Below are 22,969 nucleotides of genomic sequence, written 5' to 3' on the forward strand. Positions count from 1 at the left end.
TTGAATATATTTTAAAATGTAATTTATTCCTGTGATGCAAAACTGAATTTTCAGCATCATTACTCTAGTCATCAGTGTCACATGATCCTTCAGAAATCATTCTAATATGCTGATTTGCTGCTCAAGAAACATTACTTATTATTATCAATGTTGAAAACATTTGTGCTGCTTAATAGTTTTGTGGAAACTGCTTTTATTTTTTTCAGGATTCTTTGATGAATAGAAAGTTCAAAAGAAAGCTTTTAAGTTATAATTTTTGTGTAATAATATAATTATTTTCTGTCACTTTTGACCGATTCAATGCATCCTTGAATCCTGAATATAAGTAATAATTTATTTCCCCCCCAAAAAAAACCCTTACTGACCCCATTTGAACAGTATTTTCAAAATATAAAAATTCAATCTTAAATTACTTTATAAATAACGAGTTGTTAATTGTTAATTGCAATTGTTAACATTAGGATGTTGTGAAATTTGTTACTTTTGTTCTTTAAGCAAATAATTTGTCCTAGGAGTTTGTCCGACAAAAAAGTTGAAAATCTCCGAATTAGTGTATATTTATCAATGCTGTCAAACGATTAATTGCGATTAATCGCATCCAAAATAAAAGTTTTTATTTACATAATATATGTGTGTGTACTCTGTATATTTATTATGTATATATATATATATAAATACACACACATACAGTATATATTTTGAAAATATTTACATGTATTTACATGTAAATATTTATATTAATATAATTTATATTATATATATATAAATATATTTAATATATAAATGTAACATTTTCCTTAAATATATACATGCATGGGTGTGTATTTATATATACATAATAAATATACACAGTACACACATATACTATGTAAACAAAAACTTTGAAATAATCGTTTGACAGCACTAATATTTACATAAGCATTGGTCCTTTGCTTACTGAACAAGAAGCATTTGGTACTGAAGCATAATAATATGCTTTCATACGTGTTGGCTGGAATGCTAAATTATGTGTGACATGCTGTATTCTTGGCCTACCCATTGCTAGAGTGCTGAAGTAAATCGTGTGGCTGTAGGGTCCGTAGCCTCTCTCATTCCGGGCACGGATCTGGAAGGCGTAGATGGAGCCTGGAATCAGACCTCCAACTGTCACTGTGTTGGTTTCACTGAACACGCTCATAGCACTGTCCTCATCAGACCCCTGCCAGAGAGACAAAGCACAAGCATTACACAACCGTTTATACTGATGTAAAGGGACAGTTCACCTAAAAATCACTTGTTTACTCACCCTCATATGTTTCCAGTGCTATTCCAGTATTATTTATAGAGTATTAGCATTTTTTGTTTCATTTTAATTTTAGATTGGTTTAGTAATTTTGTTGTGCTTTTGTCATTTTTATTACTATTGTTTTATATTTTTATTCAGAACATTATTATTTACTCACTCTCATGCCGTTTCCAGAATTATTATTTATACACTATTATAGTACTTGTTTTCATTTTAATTTTAGTTTACATTTTAGTCATTTTATTAAGTGGTTTTGTCATTGTTATTATTTCTCTATATAGCTGTTTTTCTATTCAGTTTCATTTTAGTTTTAGTAATTTTAGTACTTAAACTTATTTTAGTTAGTGTAGTTAGTTAGAAGTGTAGGTTCTTCATCTAATATTTATATTTTATTTCAGCTTTATTTCAATAAAAAAAAAAAATCAATTTTAATGCTATTTTAATAGTTTATTAGTTTGGGATAACAATAACAGCATTAGTCATTTCAAAGCCATATAACACAAAAGGATTATACTGTTCACACTTTTCCATGCAATTCTAAATGGATAGCTCACCCAAAATTGTTTATATAGTATTATAGTATTTTTTTTAAAGATTTTAAGTTAGCTTTTATTTTCAGTTTTCATTTTAATTTTAGATTACATTTGGGTAATTTTGTACTTTTGTCATTTTTATGTGTCTATTTAACTTGAGTTTAGTTTATTTCAGTTTTATCAATTGTAGTACTTAAACTTGTTTCAGTTACTTTTAAAAATAAGTGTAGCTTAAAGGGGTCCTATTATGCTTTTTCACTTTTTCAACTTTAGTTAGTCTGTAATGTTGCTGTTTGAGCATAAAAAAGATCTGCGAAGTTACAAAGCTCAAAGTCCTCTTCAAAAGAAGATATTTTATTTAACAGAGATCACTTTTCAAAAACTACAACGAACGACTCGTTTGTACTACAACGCATATTTTCCGTGATTTGTGATATCACAAATACAGACGAATGGGACGAGACCTGGTTGAGCTGCACTAGAGAAGGCAATGAGTGTTATCACTATGTCGGAGACACGCTAGCTTTCCCAAGGCAGACGAACTTAGAGTGGTTACAATCATCTGGGTTTAAATCGCGCTCAAATTGATTTGATTTTGATGCAATATTTACACTGAAGCTCGCAGGCGGCTATGGTAAGGGGCGTGACATTTCCCGACCAGGCGCCGAGTGCTGCCAATCACAACACACACTGGCCCAGCTAACCAATCACAGCACATTTCGTATTTCAGAAGGCGGGCCTTCATTTGATACAGGAACTATTCGAGCCGTTCATGCCAGACTGGGGAGAGAGGTGTTGTAATAATGTAAAATATGTGAAAAATAATGTGTTTTTCGAACAACCTAGTATGAGAGCCTGTTCTAGTACACCCCCAAAACAAAATCAAGACTTTGTAAAAGAGCATAATAGGACCCCTTTAAGCATTTAAAGTGTACGTTTTTCATCTAATAATGATATTTTATTTTAATTCAGCTTAATAGTTTTAGCTTTAGTTAGCAATAACAACACTTGTTGATTTTTAGGAATGTACTGATCACATTTTCCCATGCAATCATACAGAGTTTTTGGGTGATCTATTCCCCCTAGTTAAAAAGCAATATATTTAAAATACATTTATTTCATATTATAGTTTTTCATATAAACTATATGAAAAATAGTTTTTAATTTTATAGTTAAAATCTATTAAAATATTTACTGACATATCGCTCGAGACTTACTGATATAAAAATGATCATTCAACTGTATTTGGAGTGCTACTTGTGCACAATGCACATTTCTTAATATCAAGCCTAAAATGTGTTTAATTGTAAAATGTCACTATTGATGAGGATTGTGAATAATATTGGTCTTTAAATGCAAGATTTTTAAGTGTATCTATAGTATACTTGCAATAGTTGCACTATAGCAGGGTATTTTTTATTAAGTAGCCTACATAAATATGTAAATGTATTTGTAGTATACTTAGCATGAAATAAAAGTATTGCAAATACATTTTAGTATGTTTATTTTTCACTAGGGCCTTTAATACTGGTATCAAACTCAGTTCGTGGAGGGCCATAGCCCATAGAGTTTAGCTCCAACTCTAATTAAACAACTGAACCAGCAAATCAAGGTCTTCGGTACTATTTCAAATCTTAAGGTACGGTGACATGTGTGTTGGAGGAGGACTGTGGCCCTCCATATGCTGAGTTTGACAACCCTGCTTTAGTATTTTGCATAAACAACAGTACTGACCTTGTCGTAGTACCGGAGCTGGTATTCCAGGATGTCACCGTTGGGCCGGTCAGGCTGAGGCCAGGACAGCGTAATGGAGTCGTGAACTCGGTTCAACTGGTGCAGCATGGGAACCTCAGAAGGCACTGTAATTGCACATGTAATTATAAGAGTGACCACACGGGGGCTCATCTCATAATAAACAGCTACTTTTCTACTGCGCTGAATGCTTTAGATATTCTCCGCCATCCTCATTATAAATGCTTTTTATTTGTTAATAGCGACAATACACACGTGGATTCACATGTAGGTCTAAATAAGCCATTTGCATCACGCTTTGGTGCGTGCTTGACGGTTAGATAGACATTGCTGAAACCTCATCCCTGTTAATGAGGTCATGAGTTAACCATTCTCCACTCCCTCCCTCTTGGGAAGCCCCCTGACCCCTTTCATCTCAGCCGATGTCTCTGTCTGTTAATCAGTCATGTGGAAGCACACGGATAGGTGACTAAATCCTGTTCAATCAGCAGCACCCACGTCTTAAATAATGGTAAAGTTATGTAAACTAGTCATATACAGGTCTGCAGAATCCATCTGAGCTTGAATTATTACTAAAGATAGAAAAGAGAGAGAGAGCGAGAGAGGGGGACGTCTGAATTGCGCCTTTTGTTTCCAAAGTTTCTGTGGGCTGCCACATTGATTATCCTCCCTCCATTCTTCATCTCTTTCCGTCTCTCTTGTTGCGTTCTTGACCATTATATGAAATGACAGCATATCGTGACCCAAAGCCACCTGGGTCCAGAGAGCAGATGAAGAAAAATTATGAACAGAAGAGAGAGATGGATGGAAAGACAGACCGTGGGGAGGGGAAGCGGAAAGACAGGGGTGGAGGACGACTAGATATAATGACAGATGCAGAAAGACATTGATACACTGAGCAAACAGTTTGGTGCACACACATATTGTGGATAGTCCCAGAATACATTTGCTTTTCTCGTACCTGATTGGCTGGTGGTGAAGTTGATGCTGGCGAACTGATGTGGAAAAGGGCTCAGTGCTGACACTTCATTTATAGCTTGAACCTGTAAAACCATACAAAGCTCATATTGCAGCTACACTCTTCCATGCACATAAGCTGCATTAAGGCATAATAATGAGCATTGTGTGGTGAATATTTCTCGGGGTAAGTTTATTTTTGTAGGTCAATTTCTGTATAGGAACTTACACTGCCGTTCAAAATTTGGGGTTGGTAGGATGTTTCTGAAAAATGTCTTTAAAGCTTACCAAGGCTGCATTTATTTGTTAAAAAAATACAGTAAAAACAGTAATATCAAGGAAAATAATGATTCAAAATAACAGTTTTCTATTTTAATATATGTTAAAATGTAATTAATGTGTTGGCAAAGCTGAATTTTCAGCAGTCATTACGCCAGTCTTCAGTGTCACATGATCTTTCAGAAATCATTCTAATATGCTGATTTTGCTTAAGAAATATGTATTATTAATTATCAATGTTGAAAAATATGCTGATTTTGCTTAAGAAATATGTATTATTAATTATCAATGTTGAAAACAGTTTTGTGGAAACAGTGATAAATTTTCTCAGGATTCTCTGGTGAATAGAAAGTTAAAAAGAACAGCATTTATGTGAAATAGAAATAGTCTGTAACCATGGAAAATACTTTATAGAAACTTTGAATCAGTTTATGCATCCTTGCCGACTTAAAGTATTAACTGCTTTAAAAATTAAAGAAATTTTGACCCCCAAAGCCCGGTTCGTTTGACTAGTGTGATCGCTCCGTGCCGGTTCGTTTAGCCGTCCCTGGCTTGGTTGTAAGAGGGCCAGAGCACGGTTCAGTTGGGCCCGGGCGCGGTACGCATGTAGTGCCGGAGCGCGGACCTTCTGATACGTGCAGCATGATTGCATGTACATTTCTGGGCAGCAAAAGTGATAGATCTGTAAAGCAATATATTTTGAGAGGGCCATGTGTTACCGCGTCCCAAACGACTCAAAATAATAAACCACAAAGTTAACAAAACGATGCACTCCACCACAAATGGTAATTTTGAAAAGATTTTTTTGTGTTTTAGACAACTCAATGTGCTCAATGTGTAAATCCTGTTATTCTATAATGTTATTCCACTATGAGACTCTGGGTCTATATGAACAAAGTGCCTGTAGGTAATTACCTGTATGAGGTAGGTGACCCTAGTAAGCAGGTTTTTGAGGGTGACCCTTGTCTGCTTTAAGCCAGTTTGAGAAGGGGAAAAAGTGACAGTATCTCCACACCAGGAACACATGCTCGGTGGCGTGTTAGTGGCAGAGGGGCAGATTCGACACACCACCCCGTACCACACTTCACTCCGCCCCCCCATGTTCGCAGGAGGTCTCCAGCGCAACGACACCCCGCCCTCTGAACTCTCATACTCCCATGACAGAGATGCCGGCACTGATGGAGGGCCTGAGAAAGAAAACAAACACCGTAAGTGCTCACCAGCTCCTGAACCTTCTAATGATTAGCATCTAAAAATTAGAATGGAAACAGAAAATAAACTTTGGAGGGATTTGGTTAATATTTGGGTCAATGACAAATGAGTGCCCATGATAAAGAAAAGGAAAGCCTTTTAATTATTATTATTTTTTTTTTTAGAAATGTAATTTCTATTCATGTCAGTTTCATAAGTTGAAAAAAATGTATTTTGAACAAAATGTTTTTAATTGAATGACTCTTTAAGTAAACATCAAGTCAAATTAACTAAATATTTTACATACACCTTCATAATCATTATCTTCAAAAATACTTTACACGTACTTTTCAAGGTAAAGAATTTTTGTTGTTAATGTTTTATCATTTAATTTACAAATGAAAAAAATCAGTTCTGCGGGGGTCCTTTCTATGACATCATTTTCAAAAATGTTTTTTTTTTTCTGCATGTTGGTCACACCAAGTGTCTTGATTTGGCAGACAAGACATTTTTGAAAATTAATAAGCAGTGAAGCGGTTTTGCTGAGATATTATTTTTCCAAGAAATAAGAAAAGATAATGCTTCAAGATCACTACTTAACGAGGTTTTATTTTCAAAAATGTCATTCTTTCAATGAGACTATTTCCATCATTATGATATCAGGACAGCCGTTTCATCCTACTATTTTTTTTTTTATATTGTTCCATCACATCAAGGCAAAAAGTTACTTTCCAAAACCTCCCCCTCTCTGTTCCTCTCTGATGGAACAATCTGCCAAGCTCAACCCAAACTGCTGAGACCATCATAACTTTAAAGAAGTAGCTGAAGACACACCTCTTTTGCAAACATTATCCACCCCACAGCCTTAAACCAATGCATTTACAAAAAAAAAAAAAAAAAAAAATCCTCTCTGCATGCCTCCTCTTCTCCAGCTTGCTTCATAATTTAGATGTCAAATAAACTTGTTAATTGTATATTAATGCTATTGGCTCCTTGACAAATTGCTTTTGTTCCACTTTTGTAAGGTTTTCTAACTGCATAAAATTAAAAGCAAAATTGTTACTATATTTTTTAATAAATGAATAGATCCGAAAAAAAGTGTTTAATGTCATTGACCAAGGGGTTTTCACATCAGAGGAATGTTTTCATAATTCCTATAACTATTGGCAGAAGTACCTGCTTTTTCTACCTGCTACAAACCTTTTTTCTTTGCAACATGATGCTTCGCATTAATTAATTTCCATCACACTGAAAAAAATCAGCAAAAGGTTCACTCTATGAACACAATAAGCATTTTCAAAAACTGGGCACAATGAGGTGATATTATTCTACTCATTCTTCAACAATCGATCATTAAAAGGAAATTTAAAAGTGTAAAAGCATTGACAAATTACTTTCAACATACCACAAAAAGCACGATTATTTCCGCAACAATGTCATGCATAAATATCAATGTAGTAATATACTGTATAGTCTATATTATGTAACATAGATTGCCTTAATCGAACATGTTCATTAATATTAACAATTAGTGACAATAATTCAAAGTGATTTCCATTATTTGAACAGATAACAAATATTGTATTATCTGCTTTAGAAACATTCCAGTAAACACTGCTAACAGGGATTAGAACGGAATAACATTTAAAGCATCCACATGAAAACAACCCTGGAAAGAGACATGAGGATTTGGGCAGAAAAGTGAGAGACTCTTAATGCATTTCAGTTAATTATTCATGGGATGTATGGTAAATGAAATCGGGGGTAATTGGGGGTAAATTAAAAATAGTACATGAAGGAAAATTCACAGCTCATTCAGTCAAACTGAAAGATGATTTGAAATGATTTGATTTAGTCTTTTTGAGTGGAGCGTCCCCAAACCAGAAGGGCCTCCCATACTTTAAAACGCAGTAGCCTTGCTAGAAAAAAGGTGGATAATACCACCACAAAATCCTCTCAGTTCTACCTTTAAGGGTACAAAAGCTCGTCACTATTAAAAATAAAGGTTCTTTATTGGCATCGATGGTTCCATGAAGAACCTTTAACATCCATGGAACCTTTCAAATGCAGAAAAGTGTCTTTATAGTGGAAAAAGGCTCTTTAGATTTTGAAGATGTTCTTCAAAATGGTTCATTGAAGAACTGTTCACTGAAAAGGTTCTTTGGGGAACAAAAAACACCCTTTTGGAGCCTTTATTTTTAAGAGCGTTGGGCAGTACCACGAAACAGGAAATCTTTGGACCTTTTTTTACCCATAAATGGCTCACAGTAGTTCTTTAAGGGTACATATTACTACTTTAAGGTACTAACATACACCTTTTATGGGAGATAAGGTGCAAAGTTGCCCCTATAAAAAGCCTGAGACACACTGTACGATTTCCGGCTGTCCCAGACGAAAGATTGGCATCGTAAAACACGAAATGGCGCTAAAACATCTTTCATCACTTCCACTTTTTTTCATCACACATACAAACTACAACAGCTAAAGTGTGATTCATCTCGCTCCTTTTGTTTACCACTAGCGCATACTGATGACATTTTATTCTTCTGTAGTAACGCACGCACGTAGCATACGAGTCAATAGTCATCACCGTACAGTCTACATGCATGTTGTACCCAAGTTTATTAGATCCATGTCGCAGTGTGGTTTGCAGTGATTTTATAGGATTGATAAATCATGCAGTGTGTCTCGGGCTTAAGGGTACTGCCCCAGTGACTAGCTGTTGTATGCCTAAGGCAAGTTTGCACATTTTTTAAGCTAATATATTTACAATGCTTGTTTATCCTTTGTCTTATCTTCTTACATATAGCTAGTTGCGCTCTTACTTGTGCAGGCGGTGGTGTTAGCATCGGTGGGTGCGCGGTAGTAGCCACTCCGACATTCGCAAAGTTTAGACCCTTCAGAACTGGTTCTGCTGTTAGCTGGGCACTCTGTGCACGAAACTGAGCTGGCCACTGGTTTATAGGACCCGATTGAGCACACTATTGAAAAGAGAGAAAAGAAAAACATTATAATTATGGCACAAGATACACTCAAGCTAATTGGAAAGTGTCAGACTCCCGCTTTGGAATTCTGTCAATTAGACCAGGAACTGGATGCCGAGTACAGAAGGGCCATATAATGATCCAACTGGATGCAACGACTGGCAAATGAAATATAAACTGTTGCAAAGAGAATTGGAAAACAATTAGTTTCAAACACACTCAATTAGTGGGTGCAAATTTAATAAGCAAGGCTTATTGTTCTCTCAGGCACTTGATTTATTTAGTCAGATGTATAATTATCAAGAAAACGGAGCAAAAACATTGTCGCTCAGCTTGATTGTTGTTATTCTGACAGGATGTAATTCAGTGAGAAATCGCTTCTAGTTTTGTAACGTCACATGAAAAAGACAGCTTTGAAGCTCTCCAGAATCACTCGCCACCCAATGATATAATTGCTATGACCCTGAGATCTCTGCTTGGCTGTTAATGTTAAGAAACACTGCTTCATTGGACTGTTTGCACTTGGATATACTCTGCAGCTGTGAAACACGTCAACCTTTCATTGGAGATCGATTGTGACCCAGCTTGAAGCTCAGCAACGACCTCCATCCTTTCAATTGTGTGGCCACAGAACAAACCACAACAAACGCAATATGAGGTACACTGGGGAATCAATATGTTTGCATAACCCACACTGAAATGTCCAAATGAATCAGGCTTATCAAACAATACAACTGCTGAGTCACAGAAGAGCCTGTATTATGACACTTGTGACAGGAATGCTGTGATTTGTTGAAGTGCTTTTTCACAGAAACCCTGTGACACTGTAACGCTTTAACATAATTACGGTTGATAGAGTTAAGAGTTTCTGTTTCATTCTTGTCAGCCTTGAAGTTCTCACAAGTCCTCTGCCCTCGAGTGAATAGACAGGTCAGGCACGTATAACACATTTAAAGCACTTCAAAGGGAGACAGAGAGAGAAGGGAAGAAAGAGATTTCAGTTTGCAGAAAGCTAAAAGGATTTTTATGTTCTCGCTTGTCTGTCAAATTTGATATTCGCCCCTAAACACTACTGTGAGAAGTGAGAAAGAACGAATGAAAGATGGGTGTCGTGAGAGAAAAGAAAGAGAGCGTTGTCCATCTATCTTTCATGTGGTTGGATTATATTATCCAATGTAGCTGTGACAAAAGACATGTTTTAGCTACAAAACTTCCTCACTCCTCAGACATCTCCTACACCTTTCAACATTTCTCTTTCTCTTATTCACACTCCCCGTTCACCCACTTATCAGCCAATCGCTTTCTCATTTCCTTCTCTAGCGGTCACTATTTAGCCACAAGGCATCTAGTTTCCTCATAAAAATAATTTAACACATTTATGGCCGTTATTAACTGGCCCAGATTTCTTATCAATTAATGAGATTGCATCAATTTGATACAAATGCTGATCTGCAGAAGGCACAAAAGGTGTTTTCATGACATGCATTTCTGGCATTAGAGTAAATATAAATATATATACAGTCATTTTTATGTGTTAGATTTATGTGCTGTAAATGATGCTATTCTTAAGGAAATCCACTGTAACCAGTGTTGAGAATGAAGGAGTTAAGTGTTTTCAAGAGGCTGAAATCACTGTGGTGGCAGTAAATGTTTGAAATATTTAATCATAATGTTGTTTACAGCCTGTCTTTCTCCATCACATGACAAAGTGTTTGGCTTGGCTTAGATACTGCCAGATAACCCATGCTGATTCTAGAAAGCTGATTCTATTATGAATATATAAAATTCTATCAAATTTTCTATCAAATGAGACCATAATCTCATATATTTCTCTCACACACTTGCACACACATACGCACACACACAGACACGTAACATTTGTATACACACACACACACACACACACACACACACACACACACACACACACGATTAAAAATACAGTAAAAACAATAATCTTGTGAAATATTATTACAATAAAATAACTTTTATATTTTACAATTTCTTATGAATTCTGCAAAACTGAACAGTTGTGCTACTTAATATTTTCACATACTTGCTAATAAATATAGTCAGATGCCATATAAAAACTGATTGAAACTATTATATAACTATAATTAATTATATTTTGTTATACAATAAAATATAACTTTAGAATTTACCAATCAAAAATACTATATCTTTATATTCATATTTTATAAATTATATATATATATATATGTGTGTGTGTGTGTATGCGTATTACATTTGAAAATGTATTAACATTTTATTATATTATATTATATTATATTATATTATCAGTATACTGAAAGTGCATGTTGGTTTAAGCAGGCTTATGTGTGTGCTTGACAAATCAAGAGAGAAATAAGCTAAAGGCATTGCTGGGGGAGGGGCTGTTCATGTTTAAATAGAGCTTGCCTCAAACAAAAACAAAAGTGATGAAAAATTAAATTAGGCAACGTGTTGTATTCAGAGAGGAACTGAAAGAGACATTGAAAAAAAGATGCAGATGAAGGGAAACTGTAAAAGCAAATGGACAGAGAGAGTGAGAGACCTCAGTGGAGTGTATAATTTGCCGTTGACATCGTACTTGGTATTTAGATCGCTGACCCAATTTCTCTCTCTCTCTTTTTCTCTCTGTCTCTCTTCCTCTCGTGGTTGCTCTCATTCTCTTTATTTGGCTCGCAGCATTCTGACTAAAGCACACAGATGCACAAACACACATAAACACATGAACACTCAAACAACAAACAGTGACTGACACACAACTTTCTCTTTCTCTCTCTCTTTCTCTCTCTCTTTCTCTTTCTCTCTCTGGGCTGTGCATCTCAAACCTCTACGTAGAAACCACCCTAGGAAATACATTTCTCTCTAATTAATCTCCATAATTATCCCATTTAATGTGAAATTATTTGCTTGTAATGCTCTGCTGGCTCTTGGCATTACACAATACTTTAGTTTTCTGTTAATTAGATTGTTCAGCAATAGCTAAACTGGAGACTGAAAGCTCCTGGACGTCCCATCTGTAGTGTACGGTCATTTGATAGCGGATGATTTGAGTATGATAAAACTAAATCGTACACAAATTGCCAACTCTTTTGGCAGGGCTTTCCTCTCACAAAACATAAAAAATAAAACATATCCACAGTGTGTGCACTGGAGCAGCCTGTGGAAATAAGCAAATATAGGCAATCTACTATCAACAAGCTTTTTTGTATGGTGGATGGAGAATATGCTAGTATTTATAGCAACAGTGCCAATATAATGTTTGTAACACATTCAGGAAACTCTCTGCAAATGATAAACAACCTCATGGTCACCAGTTACATTATGGTTTCATTCCTTTAAGAGAATCGTGTAAAACTGCACTGATGCCAGTTAAAATGTCACTGAATACCCCAGTGACTGAATGACAGGAATCAAGAGTCGCTTTTATGCTATTTGAATGGCATTAGCAACATAGAGGATATGAATCTTACATCAAATTACTGTCACCCCTCCATTCAAAGCTGCGATTTAAGTCAGAAGTGGGAATGAGTCATTCCACCTACAAAAACACTAATCTAACAAAAAAAAGTTATTTATGCCCAGAATCTGGAAGATTCTGTAAATAACATTTGATATTAGGCACAAGTGGATGAAAAGATGGATGCTAAGCTGTCCACTATGCAAAAAAAGTTTTCATGTGTGGATGAGCAGGTGTAATTGTTTCATCTGCTCAGTCATGCTTTAAAGACTATCGAATCTTGAAGGACAACTGAGGTCAAAGCAAAAGAGCATTCATGTCTTTGGGGGCTTTGAGACTCAAAGCTGTTGTCTAATATCTACACATATGTCTAGAAAATATTTATACGATATTTCTTTCAAATTTATCTGTATCGGTAGATGCTCATTGAATGCTCATTTAATCTTTTTTTTACATTTAGATTACATTTGCCATTATCTAACATTCACTTAGAAAAACACTCTTTTAATAACTCTATTAAATCTTTAGCAGATCTTAAAATTAGTATCCATTTTCATACTGAACATTATAATGTGATGCCCAAATTCACTTGCAGCATTTAAAGTACTTATTTTAGATTTTAGTGTTTAATTTGTTATTTATTTAGGCAAAATAGCATTTTTAATATTCACTTCTTTATTTATTTATTTATTTTTTTTTAACAATCATTCATTTTTTTTGTAGAAGCTTTAATAAAGATATTTATTAATTTTGGCAATTGTAAAAACAATTGAAGAAAGCTATACTCTTGACCAGACAGCAAAAAAATGCATCATAGGTAAAAATAAAAATATGAAATAAGCTAATATAAAGGTGTGAGGTTTATGCATAAAGGAAGAAAAGGAAATCTCAAGACTTAGCCTTAAGTCTTAATATCTTAAGTAAATTATAATTCAAATCTGTAGTTTTAATTCTAAAGTAATTTATCCTGCTTAATGTTTGGTGCAATGAAAAAAATGCTAATATAATACAAATAACTATATATACACAGGTGCATCTCAATAAATTAGAATGTCGTGGAAAAGTTCATTTATTTCAGTAATTCAACTCAAATTATGAAACTCGTGTATTAAATAAATTCAATGTACACAGGCTGAAGTAGTTTAAGTCTTTGGTTCTTTTAATTGTGATGATTTTGGCTCACATTTAACAAAAACCCACCAATTCACTATCTAAACAAATTAGAATATGGTGACATGCCAATCAGCTAATCAACTCAAAACACCTGCAAAGGTTTCCTGAGCCTTCAAAATGGTCTCTCAGTTTGGTTCACTAGGCTACACAATCATGGGGAAGACTGCTGATCTGACAGTTGTCCAGAAGACAATCATTGACACCCTTCACAAGGAGGGTAAGCCACAAACATTCATTGCCACTGACAATGCGCTGACAGACCAGACAGAGCAGGTTACTTTAGGTATGAAAAACAGTCTCAGTTTTCACATTTTCAACAATTTAGGCCAATTCACATTCTTGTCACTTAAGTTACCAAGCTCTGATAGCAATACAAGGCAGAGGGAAGTTCAAATCGGTTTGCTGCTAAATGTGACATCATCAAATTTGAATGTAAATGAAATATGGAACACCTGCACTCAAGAATATACATCACGTAACACATCATAGCACTGTTGTTCCACACACGACTCCATCTGTCCATCTCGCATGTTCTGTATGATTTCTGCTATCTCAGTGCTCCAGTCTTTAACTCATGTCCACTACTATGTCCTTCCCCCTCCTCTTCCCTGTGGTTTCTGTCACTTGTTCAGCTGAATGGCCATTAAATCACCGTGACCTAAATGTGTCACATCCTTCTCTTATCCCACTCTCTCTCCGTCTCCCCACCACTCTACTTTCATCTTCAAGATATCCCAAAACTTCTTGCCTGATTTACTCGCATCGCCCCCAGAATTGAACCCCTTCCAGCTCCCCTTCACTTCTGTTGCATCTCTATCTCTCTTCCTCTCTGACCTCATTTCCTCCATTTGATAGACAGAAAAAAGGTACTTGATGAAAAAGACGAGTTCATCTTTAACATTCCCCAAATTCTCACCCTTTTTGTTTCTCCTCTGTCAGCCAACAGACAATACAAAAAAAAAAAAAGAAGAAGAAAGAAAATACTGAAAAGACGTGCCAACAAAATACCCACAGATATGCATATATTGCTGACAAAGTGACAAGAAAAATATGACATACACACAGGTACTGGCTGCCACAATGTCGTTGATTTCAGGTACAACTGAAACACAACCCGACCACAAATGCATTTATTGTTTATATATAAAGCTAATTATAAATACTACAGACTAACTCCTTTGAGACATTCATTTTTAATATATTTCAAAGACAGTTACAGTAATTTGTTCATATTGTAAATCTATACTATCATTCAGAAGTTTTGGGTTGAAGTTGGAACATTTTAGAAATCTCTTATGCTCACGAAGGGTGCATTCATTTAATCAAAAATGCAGTAAAAATAGTAAAATTGTGAAATATGATTACAATTTAAAATAACTGTTTCTATTTTAATATATTTTAAAATGTAATTTATTCCTGTAAGGACAAATCTGAATTTTCAGCATCATTACTCCAGTCTTCAGTGTCACATGATCCTTCAGAAACCTTTTTTTCCTCAATAAACATTTCTTGTTAATAATAACGATGAACAGTTATGCTGCTTAATATGTTTTGAACACAGCCATACATTTTTCCCCACAATTCCTCTATAAAAAAAAGTTTAAAATAATTTAGAAAAAGGATTTATTTAAAGCTGCAGTCCATCAATTTTGCCTCTTTGTCGCCATCTCTGTTTAAAACCTGCAATTGCAGTTATTTGTGGAGTTATTTTCTTTGCGTGGGTTGTGCGCCGGCACGGCTCCAGTACGGATGAATCTAACGTTTTGATGTGTGGCTGTCAGTCACCGCATTGGTGTGGATTTTCACTGTACTTTGGAATCACAGATTCTAGCCTACGTCTTGGAATATATGACCCAAATAAGCATTTTCACTGGATATTGTCATCTGAACAAGTAAGTAACAAGTCTGCCAATTTGTTCTGACCAAGACTGAGGAAAAAAAGTACAATAATCGCGCTACCAATGGTGATTAAATCTAATGATCCGTTAGCTCATATCACATCAAACCGTGCAAATTAATATTATTGTTATACTTTGTTCTAAAATTGTTCATGTTAACAACATCAGCATTGCATGATGACGTGTATGTAGTGTGTATTAGCGTTACATGCAGATTTTAATTTCTGTACAGTCTAATCTCTAATTGTCATACTGTTTGAACTTCATATAAAGAAATTATTTGACCCCAAAAGTAAATTATTCTTCCTTAGAATTGGTTCTCTTTAAAATACAAAACTTGTGTGATTCCACGTAGGCTATCTATAATCAGATGCACATTTAAAACTGGAATGTAATCTAATTTCAGTCACATGCGTTGCATAAACATATAATCCTTTCAGGATAACACAATCCGCCATCAAAATGATAAGTTAATTCAGCAGCTGATAATTATTCCAGCTGCTGTGAGAAAAGGCTATAAACGATCCGCCACCTGCAGCATCCTCACATGCGATATAGACTATTAGCCGGGACTCCTTCTTTATGTTTACAGACGTGACATAATGACGCGGCAGCATGCTCGAATTTCCTGCGAAAACCTACCCGTACCACTCAAATTAGAAAACATTATTATAAGCTTACAATTGTGAATCGGGCTAAGGTAAGAAGATCGTTTTGAACACTGGCTGGTCATGTTGATCAAAAATTGATTTCGGATCATTTTGAACCAAAACAAGTTATGGACTGCAACTTTAAAAATATTTTTTGTATCAATACAAAAGCCTTTACTGTCACTTTTGATAAATTATTATTTAGTCTAATATGAATTTTTACTTCCCTAACATAATCCTAACAGATAACAGGTATTTTTTTAGCTTACCCTTTAAGAAATATTATTTAACTAATATTTTTCCAAATGGTGACTGTCGTTAGTTAACTCGTGGAGACAAATTTGTAACTTGCAATCACAAAACAGCAGTGTTGGGGGTAACGCATTACAAGTAATGCGAGTTACGTAATCAGATTACTTTTTTCAAGTAACTAACTTTCCCCAACACTGCAAAACAGTGCATGCAATGCAGCACGTCTTTTGTGTCTTTAATTAGATCTGTGTTTATGGACGCTTTCCCGCTTGTCTGAATACACCGTGTGTCATTTTCTGTCCATCAAATTCCGTTGATAATTAGCATGACAGGAAGCCCGCAGAGTTCTGATTCAAAGATAACTGACACAACAATGACGCATGCACAATGAAATGATAAGGTGAGTGAAAGGGGGTTTCTGGTTAGAAGTATTTGTCAAACGTTAGTGGATCATCCTCAATGTAAATGTGATGAGCTCAGGACCAGCCCAGGGATTTGTGGGGCCCCAGACGAGATCATGTAAATGGGCCCCACCAATATTGACATAGCCTAATATTAAATCTAAACAAAGTGCACTGAAATAAAAATCACTACAAATAAGCACACTGACTGTACATAGGTTGTTGACAAATAACATTTTTTCAACATTAAGCTAAATTAGGTGAATTTATAAAGAATGTATAACTTTTAGATGCTATGTCTAATCCCTATTAATTGTTACCTTTCAGCTTATATCAATTCACCTAAATAGTAATGTGATAGAACAAATAAATGATTGATTTTTTTATTTGCATAAAATCACTTGTAAAATAATTTTATTATAGAATTTATGGTTAAGTTTGAAAATAATTTTTGTTTTCATTTGTTGGGACTTATAATGCTTAAAAACTCTTTTTAGAGTATCTTACTAATATTGTAGGAAAATATTAATAAAGACTTTATAAATGATTCAATGACTAACTCATAAAAAACAAAAAGATTTGTCACCACCTACTGATGTTACGATGTAACCTGCAGAATAAATCACTGAATGAAAGAGTGAATAAATCTTAACAAATCTATTTGGTGAATGGTTTCAAAGATTTGAGTCACTGAGATGAATCAAAATCCACACCATTAAACTACAAGTTTGTTGACTCACCTAAACATGCTAATTCACTATGAATGGGCTCATATCCCGTTCTGACTGAATCAGTGAACAAATCTTTTTGCAAATGGATTCAAAAGATTTGAGTCACTAAGATAAATCAACATTCCCACTATTAAACTACATGTTTTGCAGATTTACCTAAACAGGCAAATACTTTATTACTGGGCTCCAATTATGTCACTGAATGAATCAGTTAATGAATCCCAACAAATATTTTTAATATTAAAAAATGTATCACTGGGATTTATCAAAATCCCCATCATAATACAACATGTTTTGTTTACTCACCTAAACAGTTCAAGCTATTAGGATTAGGCTCATATCCTGTCACTGAATTAACCAGTGAACAAATCTTTTTCGTGATTGGATTCAAAGAATTTGAGTCACTGAGATGAATCAAAATTCCCACCATTAGACTGCATGTTTTACTGACTCACCTAAACAGGCCGAGCCATTATGATTGGGCTCATATCCTGCATCACACGTGCATCCTCCAACAGGCACCAGCCATTCGCCTTCTGTGTTACAGTGCATTCTCGGTGCTGTCCCACCCTGTGATTGGCTGTGGGGTACACAAGTTCCAGTCACCGGAACTAGAGACGTTGGCTCCGCCCCTGAGGGCGTGGCTGGGTAGAAAGCCAGGAAACAACTGGTTGCTGGACAGCGACGATAAAATATGGAAACACCCATGAGTGACACACATGCTCCACTGTCTACTATAGCTAAAACAAACCTGAAAAAGACAAAAATAAGCGTGATGAAAAAAGACAGGTGACAAGCTTAGCAGCCATCAAAACATCCGTTGAGACCAGACAGACTAATAACAGTTGTTTGTTTTCATATTCAAACCATATCAAGGTAAATATTAACACTGTAGCTGATATTTACTCAGCTGAATTGCCTGATCCTGAGTGACCACATGCTCATTTCATTTGCACACAGTGACCATCATTCATCAAAAGGTTTTGGGGAGACAGGGAAAAGGAAAAAAGGCCATCATCGTACCCTTTTCGTGTGAGAGGAGCAAAGCTGCGGGTTTTGATGTTGATGCGTCGGGCGTTCTCAGATTTGTACTGGTGAGGTAGACTTGGCTCCACGCGACTGAAACTCTTGTCTGCTGCAATGGTGTCGATCTTCACCCAGCCCTCTCTTGTCTCTCCAGTGGAAGGCTAGAGGAGAGAAAGAGAGAGATCCTCAGAGAGCAGTACTACTACTACTGAATATATGTCTGTCATGTTTAAAGGGATAGATCACGCAAAATTTAGAATTCTGTTATTTAATCCCCCTCATGTCGTTTCAAACCCATATGCTATGATTTCATGCATGTCAGATCTGCGTCATGTTCAGCAGCGACAGCTCTTAAAGTAATAGCAGCTAAATAACATAATAACCCATTGATAATAGTAATAAGAAATGTTTCTTGAGAACTAATTCAGCCCTGTAAAAAATTATTGTAATTTTAACTGTAAAATACTATAAAAATCCTACAGTAAAATGTTTCCTTACTCTATACGAAAAAAATTTAATAGATCCAATCTTACATTTCATGTAAGCTTACAGTAAAATAGTACTGTTTACAATACGTTTGCGGTAAAGTACTGTCATCTAAACTGACAATCCCAGGATTCCCTAGGTGACACTTTACATTTGATTTCATTTACATAATTGTGATTCTTAATGGTTTTTGTTATCAGTTATGTATATTTGGGTTTTATGGGACAATTTATGTGGTTAAATTAATGTTTATTTTAGTATTGAGTGTTACCATGATGCTGTTTTGTAGATATGTGACATGACACAGATATATTAGTATTTATTTCAGTTTGTGGAAAGGCTATGACTATGGTGATTGTATATGTTACAAAAGGTACAAAACAGATTTTAGTAGCAGCATAAAAACAACAGAATTTTTATTATTATTTTTTTTTTTAGTAAGCATTTACAGTGGCTGCTGTAAATGTATCTTTGTCATCACAGGAATAAATTACATTTTAAATATATATTTAAATAGATAAGTTTTTTATTTTTATTTTAATAACAATTCACAATATTACTGAATTTTTGATCAAATAAATGCAGCCTTGATGAGCATAAGAGACTCAAAAAAATAAAAAAAATGTACTGAGCCTAAACTTTTGAAGGGAATTGTATATATGATATAAAATATAAAACTATATTCCAAGTCTTCTTAAATCATACAACAGATTTGTACAATGAGTTGTGATTCGGCACTGTTTTGAGTGTTTACTGCAGCAGTTAACAGTGGTGAATGCCAACAGTGCAATGTTCTCTTGGACACAAGCTCCAATTTAGCCCTTTCCCGCAGCTGGGGTGGCCTGCTATCCATTCTAGTGAAATCTCCAAGCAAAATGCCATCAGATGTGTCCCTGGAAGTTGGTCTTTCACTGAATAAATAGCAGCATATGGGTTTGGAGCAACATGAGGGTGATTAAATATAAATAATATAACAGAACTTCAGTTTTGGGATGAACTATTCCTTCTAGCTATTTTTAGTGCGGCAGCATTGCATTTAAAAGATTAACTACAAGAAGGCAAAAAAGAAGAGATGACAAGGGCTTTACATAATGCTGCGAGACCCGCAAAACTAAAGTATTTGATTTACATGACGATGGACGGACCACATCACATTTCCCGAGAGATAACAACAGCTTTTATTTCTTGTTTTTAGCATTATCTTGTCCCCTGAGGAGTAATACGCCACACAAACCGCTGAGACTCCACATAACAGTGTCGTAAAACCACACTGTGTTTTCCTCTAACAAACAAGACCAGGAAATTGCACTTGTAGAAGTTATACATCCCTTGAGGCTATCCTGCCCAGAAAAGTCTAAAGATATATTCAGTGGTGTTGATACACATTGTTAATAGAACAATATAATAATAATAATAATAATGAAATTAGTATTTGATTTGATTTAAGCTATGAATGATACATGATATTTTACATTAATATATTTTTCATTGGAAGCCTGCAGGCGTATGTCAGAGGTATCATGTAGGTTTCATCTTTTCTTCTGAGTGGTGCATCTGGGGAAGTGTAGTTCATACAATATACAGTCACTCAAAGAGCATGAGGGTCTTATTTTCTTTAAAAAACGAATCCCATGGATCCTGAGGCTGCATCATAACAAATCTTCCAAGTATGTCTTAGTCAGTCAAATAAAACAGAACGCTACAAGACTGAATGCTGACAAAATCCTTCATATGATGTCTGTGTGTGGGTGTAGGACAAGGTATCCAACAACCCAGCGTTTGATAACAGGCTAACACACTCATGTTAGTTTTATGATGCTAACACTGTCCTGCAGAAATGGGATAATTGGAAAGTAAGACTTGAGTTGTGCGCACGAAGGTTACAGACATGACCCCAAGATGTCTCCTAGCCATATGGTTACATTTGTGGGGCATAGCAGTCATTATAACTTGGGTACAGATCTATGATTTTGGAGATTATACTTAATCACAAGCATAATCACAAGTCCTTCCATCATGTCATATTATACATTAAAGGGGTCATATGATGCTGCTAAAAAGAACATTATTTTGTGTATTTGGTGTAATGAAATGTGTTTATGCGGTTTAAAGTAAAAAAAACACATTATTTTCCACATACTGTACATTATTGTTTCTCCTCTATGCCCCGCCTTTCTGAAACGCGTCGATTTTTTACAAAGCTCATCGGTCTGAAAAAGCGAGGTGTGCTGTGATTGGCCAGCTATCCAATGCGTTGTGATTGGCCGAATACCTCAAGCGTGAGACGGAAATGTTATGCCCCTCACATACTGTTGATGCCGTGTCAAGAGCTTGTAACACTCCAAAGAGAAAGGAAAAATTGAAATCGCATCATATGACCCCTTTAATATTTATTTTCTGATATTATTGTTTTTATATGGTTTCGATTTTTATATACCATCTTCAAGGAATATTTAAATGTAAGAAAGTGCAGCCATGAAGTAAAAAGCTATATTCCACGAGTGTACACATCATGATGATAATTTTCACAAAAGTTATAATTTATAATATATATTACAATACAGTTTGCTTCCATAAAATGATGGGGTCAGTGCGACTTTTTTTTTAAAGAAATTTAATTTATTAGGATCCATTAAATTGAATAATAATGACAGTGAAGAATTTACATGGTTAAATATTCCTATTTCAAATAAATGCTGTTTTTTAGCTTTCTATTCATCAAAACATTCTGAAAAAAAATCTAGCATGGTTTCTAAATTGATAATAATAAGAAATGTTTCTTGAGCACCAAATCAGTATATTAGAATGATTTTTGAAAGATGGCTGCTGAAAATTCAGCATTACCATCAGAGGAATAAATTACATATAGTATTTCACAATATTACTGTTTTTGCTGTATTTTAATAACAATTTACAATATTACTGAATTTTTGATCAAAATAAATGCAGCCTTGGTGAGAATAAATAAGATTTAATTCAAAATATTTTTTTTAAAAACACTGATCCCAAACTTTTAAATGGTAGTGTAATTCATTAAAATCATTACATTTAGGGGAATTTTTACACTTTACAACCTGAATAAAATTTGTCTTTTCATAAAAACGTCAAATTATTTGATAATTGAAGGAGTTTATTGATTTTGACACTCTCCGTTTTTTTTTGTTTTTTGGTGTTGGTTGGACTATGTGGCTTTTTGGTCACACCACATGACTTTTTAAATATTCATATTTTAACATTTATTTTTAATTCAGAAATGGAAAAAACATGCCCTTCATAGAACATGCATATTCGAGTAATTGTGTGTGTGAATTGGATTTTTCCGGTTTTGTAATGAATGAATAGCCAAAGATAAAATTGAATATCATATCATTGACCCATGTACCATTGTGCTTAGCACAAATTTCTCAGTCCTTCTTTAATCTCATTAAAGTCTCTGGCTTGGGCCTTAAAAATGATCTAATCCCTCATCACTCACCTCAGCTACCCAGGTTCTCTCCAGCTCTCTCTGAGAGTCAGCCTGTTTGTAGAACAGTGTCAGGGTCTCCCTGCATGTCGAGGAGGGTGAGCGTAGACTGGCACAGTCTCGAACCGAGAAACGCAGTGTCACAAAGATCCGTGGAGCTGACTGCCGGTACAGGAAGGGTGTGGCCAACCAGTTGTCTTGGAGACGATGGTTTTGATTGACATTGCAGACTTCAAAGGTACGCATGAGTCTCCCCTTGTCATCTAACACGCTCACCTCATCCCACTGAGAGGGAGAACATGAGAATAAAAATGAGCCTGAGGCATGAATACTGCACAACCACAAAATTTTCACAAAGACGCTTGAAAATATACAATGAAGTCCAGAAGTCTGAGATCCCTTTTGAATTTTTCTAGTTTAATTACATTTTTATTGAAAAAAA

At 35.1% G+C, this 22,969-nt stretch overlaps 1 protein-coding gene across 1 annotated transcript in view; it reads right to left on the reverse strand.

Moving 5' to 3' along the window:
* LOC107700205 (ephrin type-B receptor 5-like) overlaps positions 1–22,969 on the reverse strand; it is a 31,595-nt gene that overhangs the window by 7,401 nt on the left and 1,225 nt on the right. The window contains exons 2-9 of the mRNA XM_016501786.1: positions 22,540–22,812; positions 18,576–18,739; positions 18,008–18,303; positions 8,823–8,978; positions 5,722–5,993; positions 4,532–4,613; positions 3,553–3,677; positions 1,036–1,198 (exon numbers count right to left, since the gene is read on the reverse strand). Of these exons, the coding sequence (XP_016357272.1) occupies positions 1,036–1,198; positions 3,553–3,677; positions 4,532–4,613; positions 5,722–5,993; positions 8,823–8,978; positions 18,008–18,303; positions 18,576–18,739; positions 22,540–22,812 (1,531 nt within the window). The remainder of the gene's footprint in view (positions 1–1,035; positions 1,199–3,552; positions 3,678–4,531; positions 4,614–5,721; positions 5,994–8,822; positions 8,979–18,007; positions 18,304–18,575; positions 18,740–22,539; positions 22,813–22,969) is intronic.

This window comes from Sinocyclocheilus anshuiensis, unplaced genomic scaffold (genome assembly GCF_001515605.1).
Source record: "Sinocyclocheilus anshuiensis isolate Anshui unplaced genomic scaffold, SAMN03320099.WGS_v1.1 scaffold955, whole genome shotgun sequence".
In the NCBI taxonomy this organism is placed as follows: Eukaryota; Metazoa; Chordata; class Actinopteri; order Cypriniformes; family Cyprinidae; genus Sinocyclocheilus; species Sinocyclocheilus anshuiensis.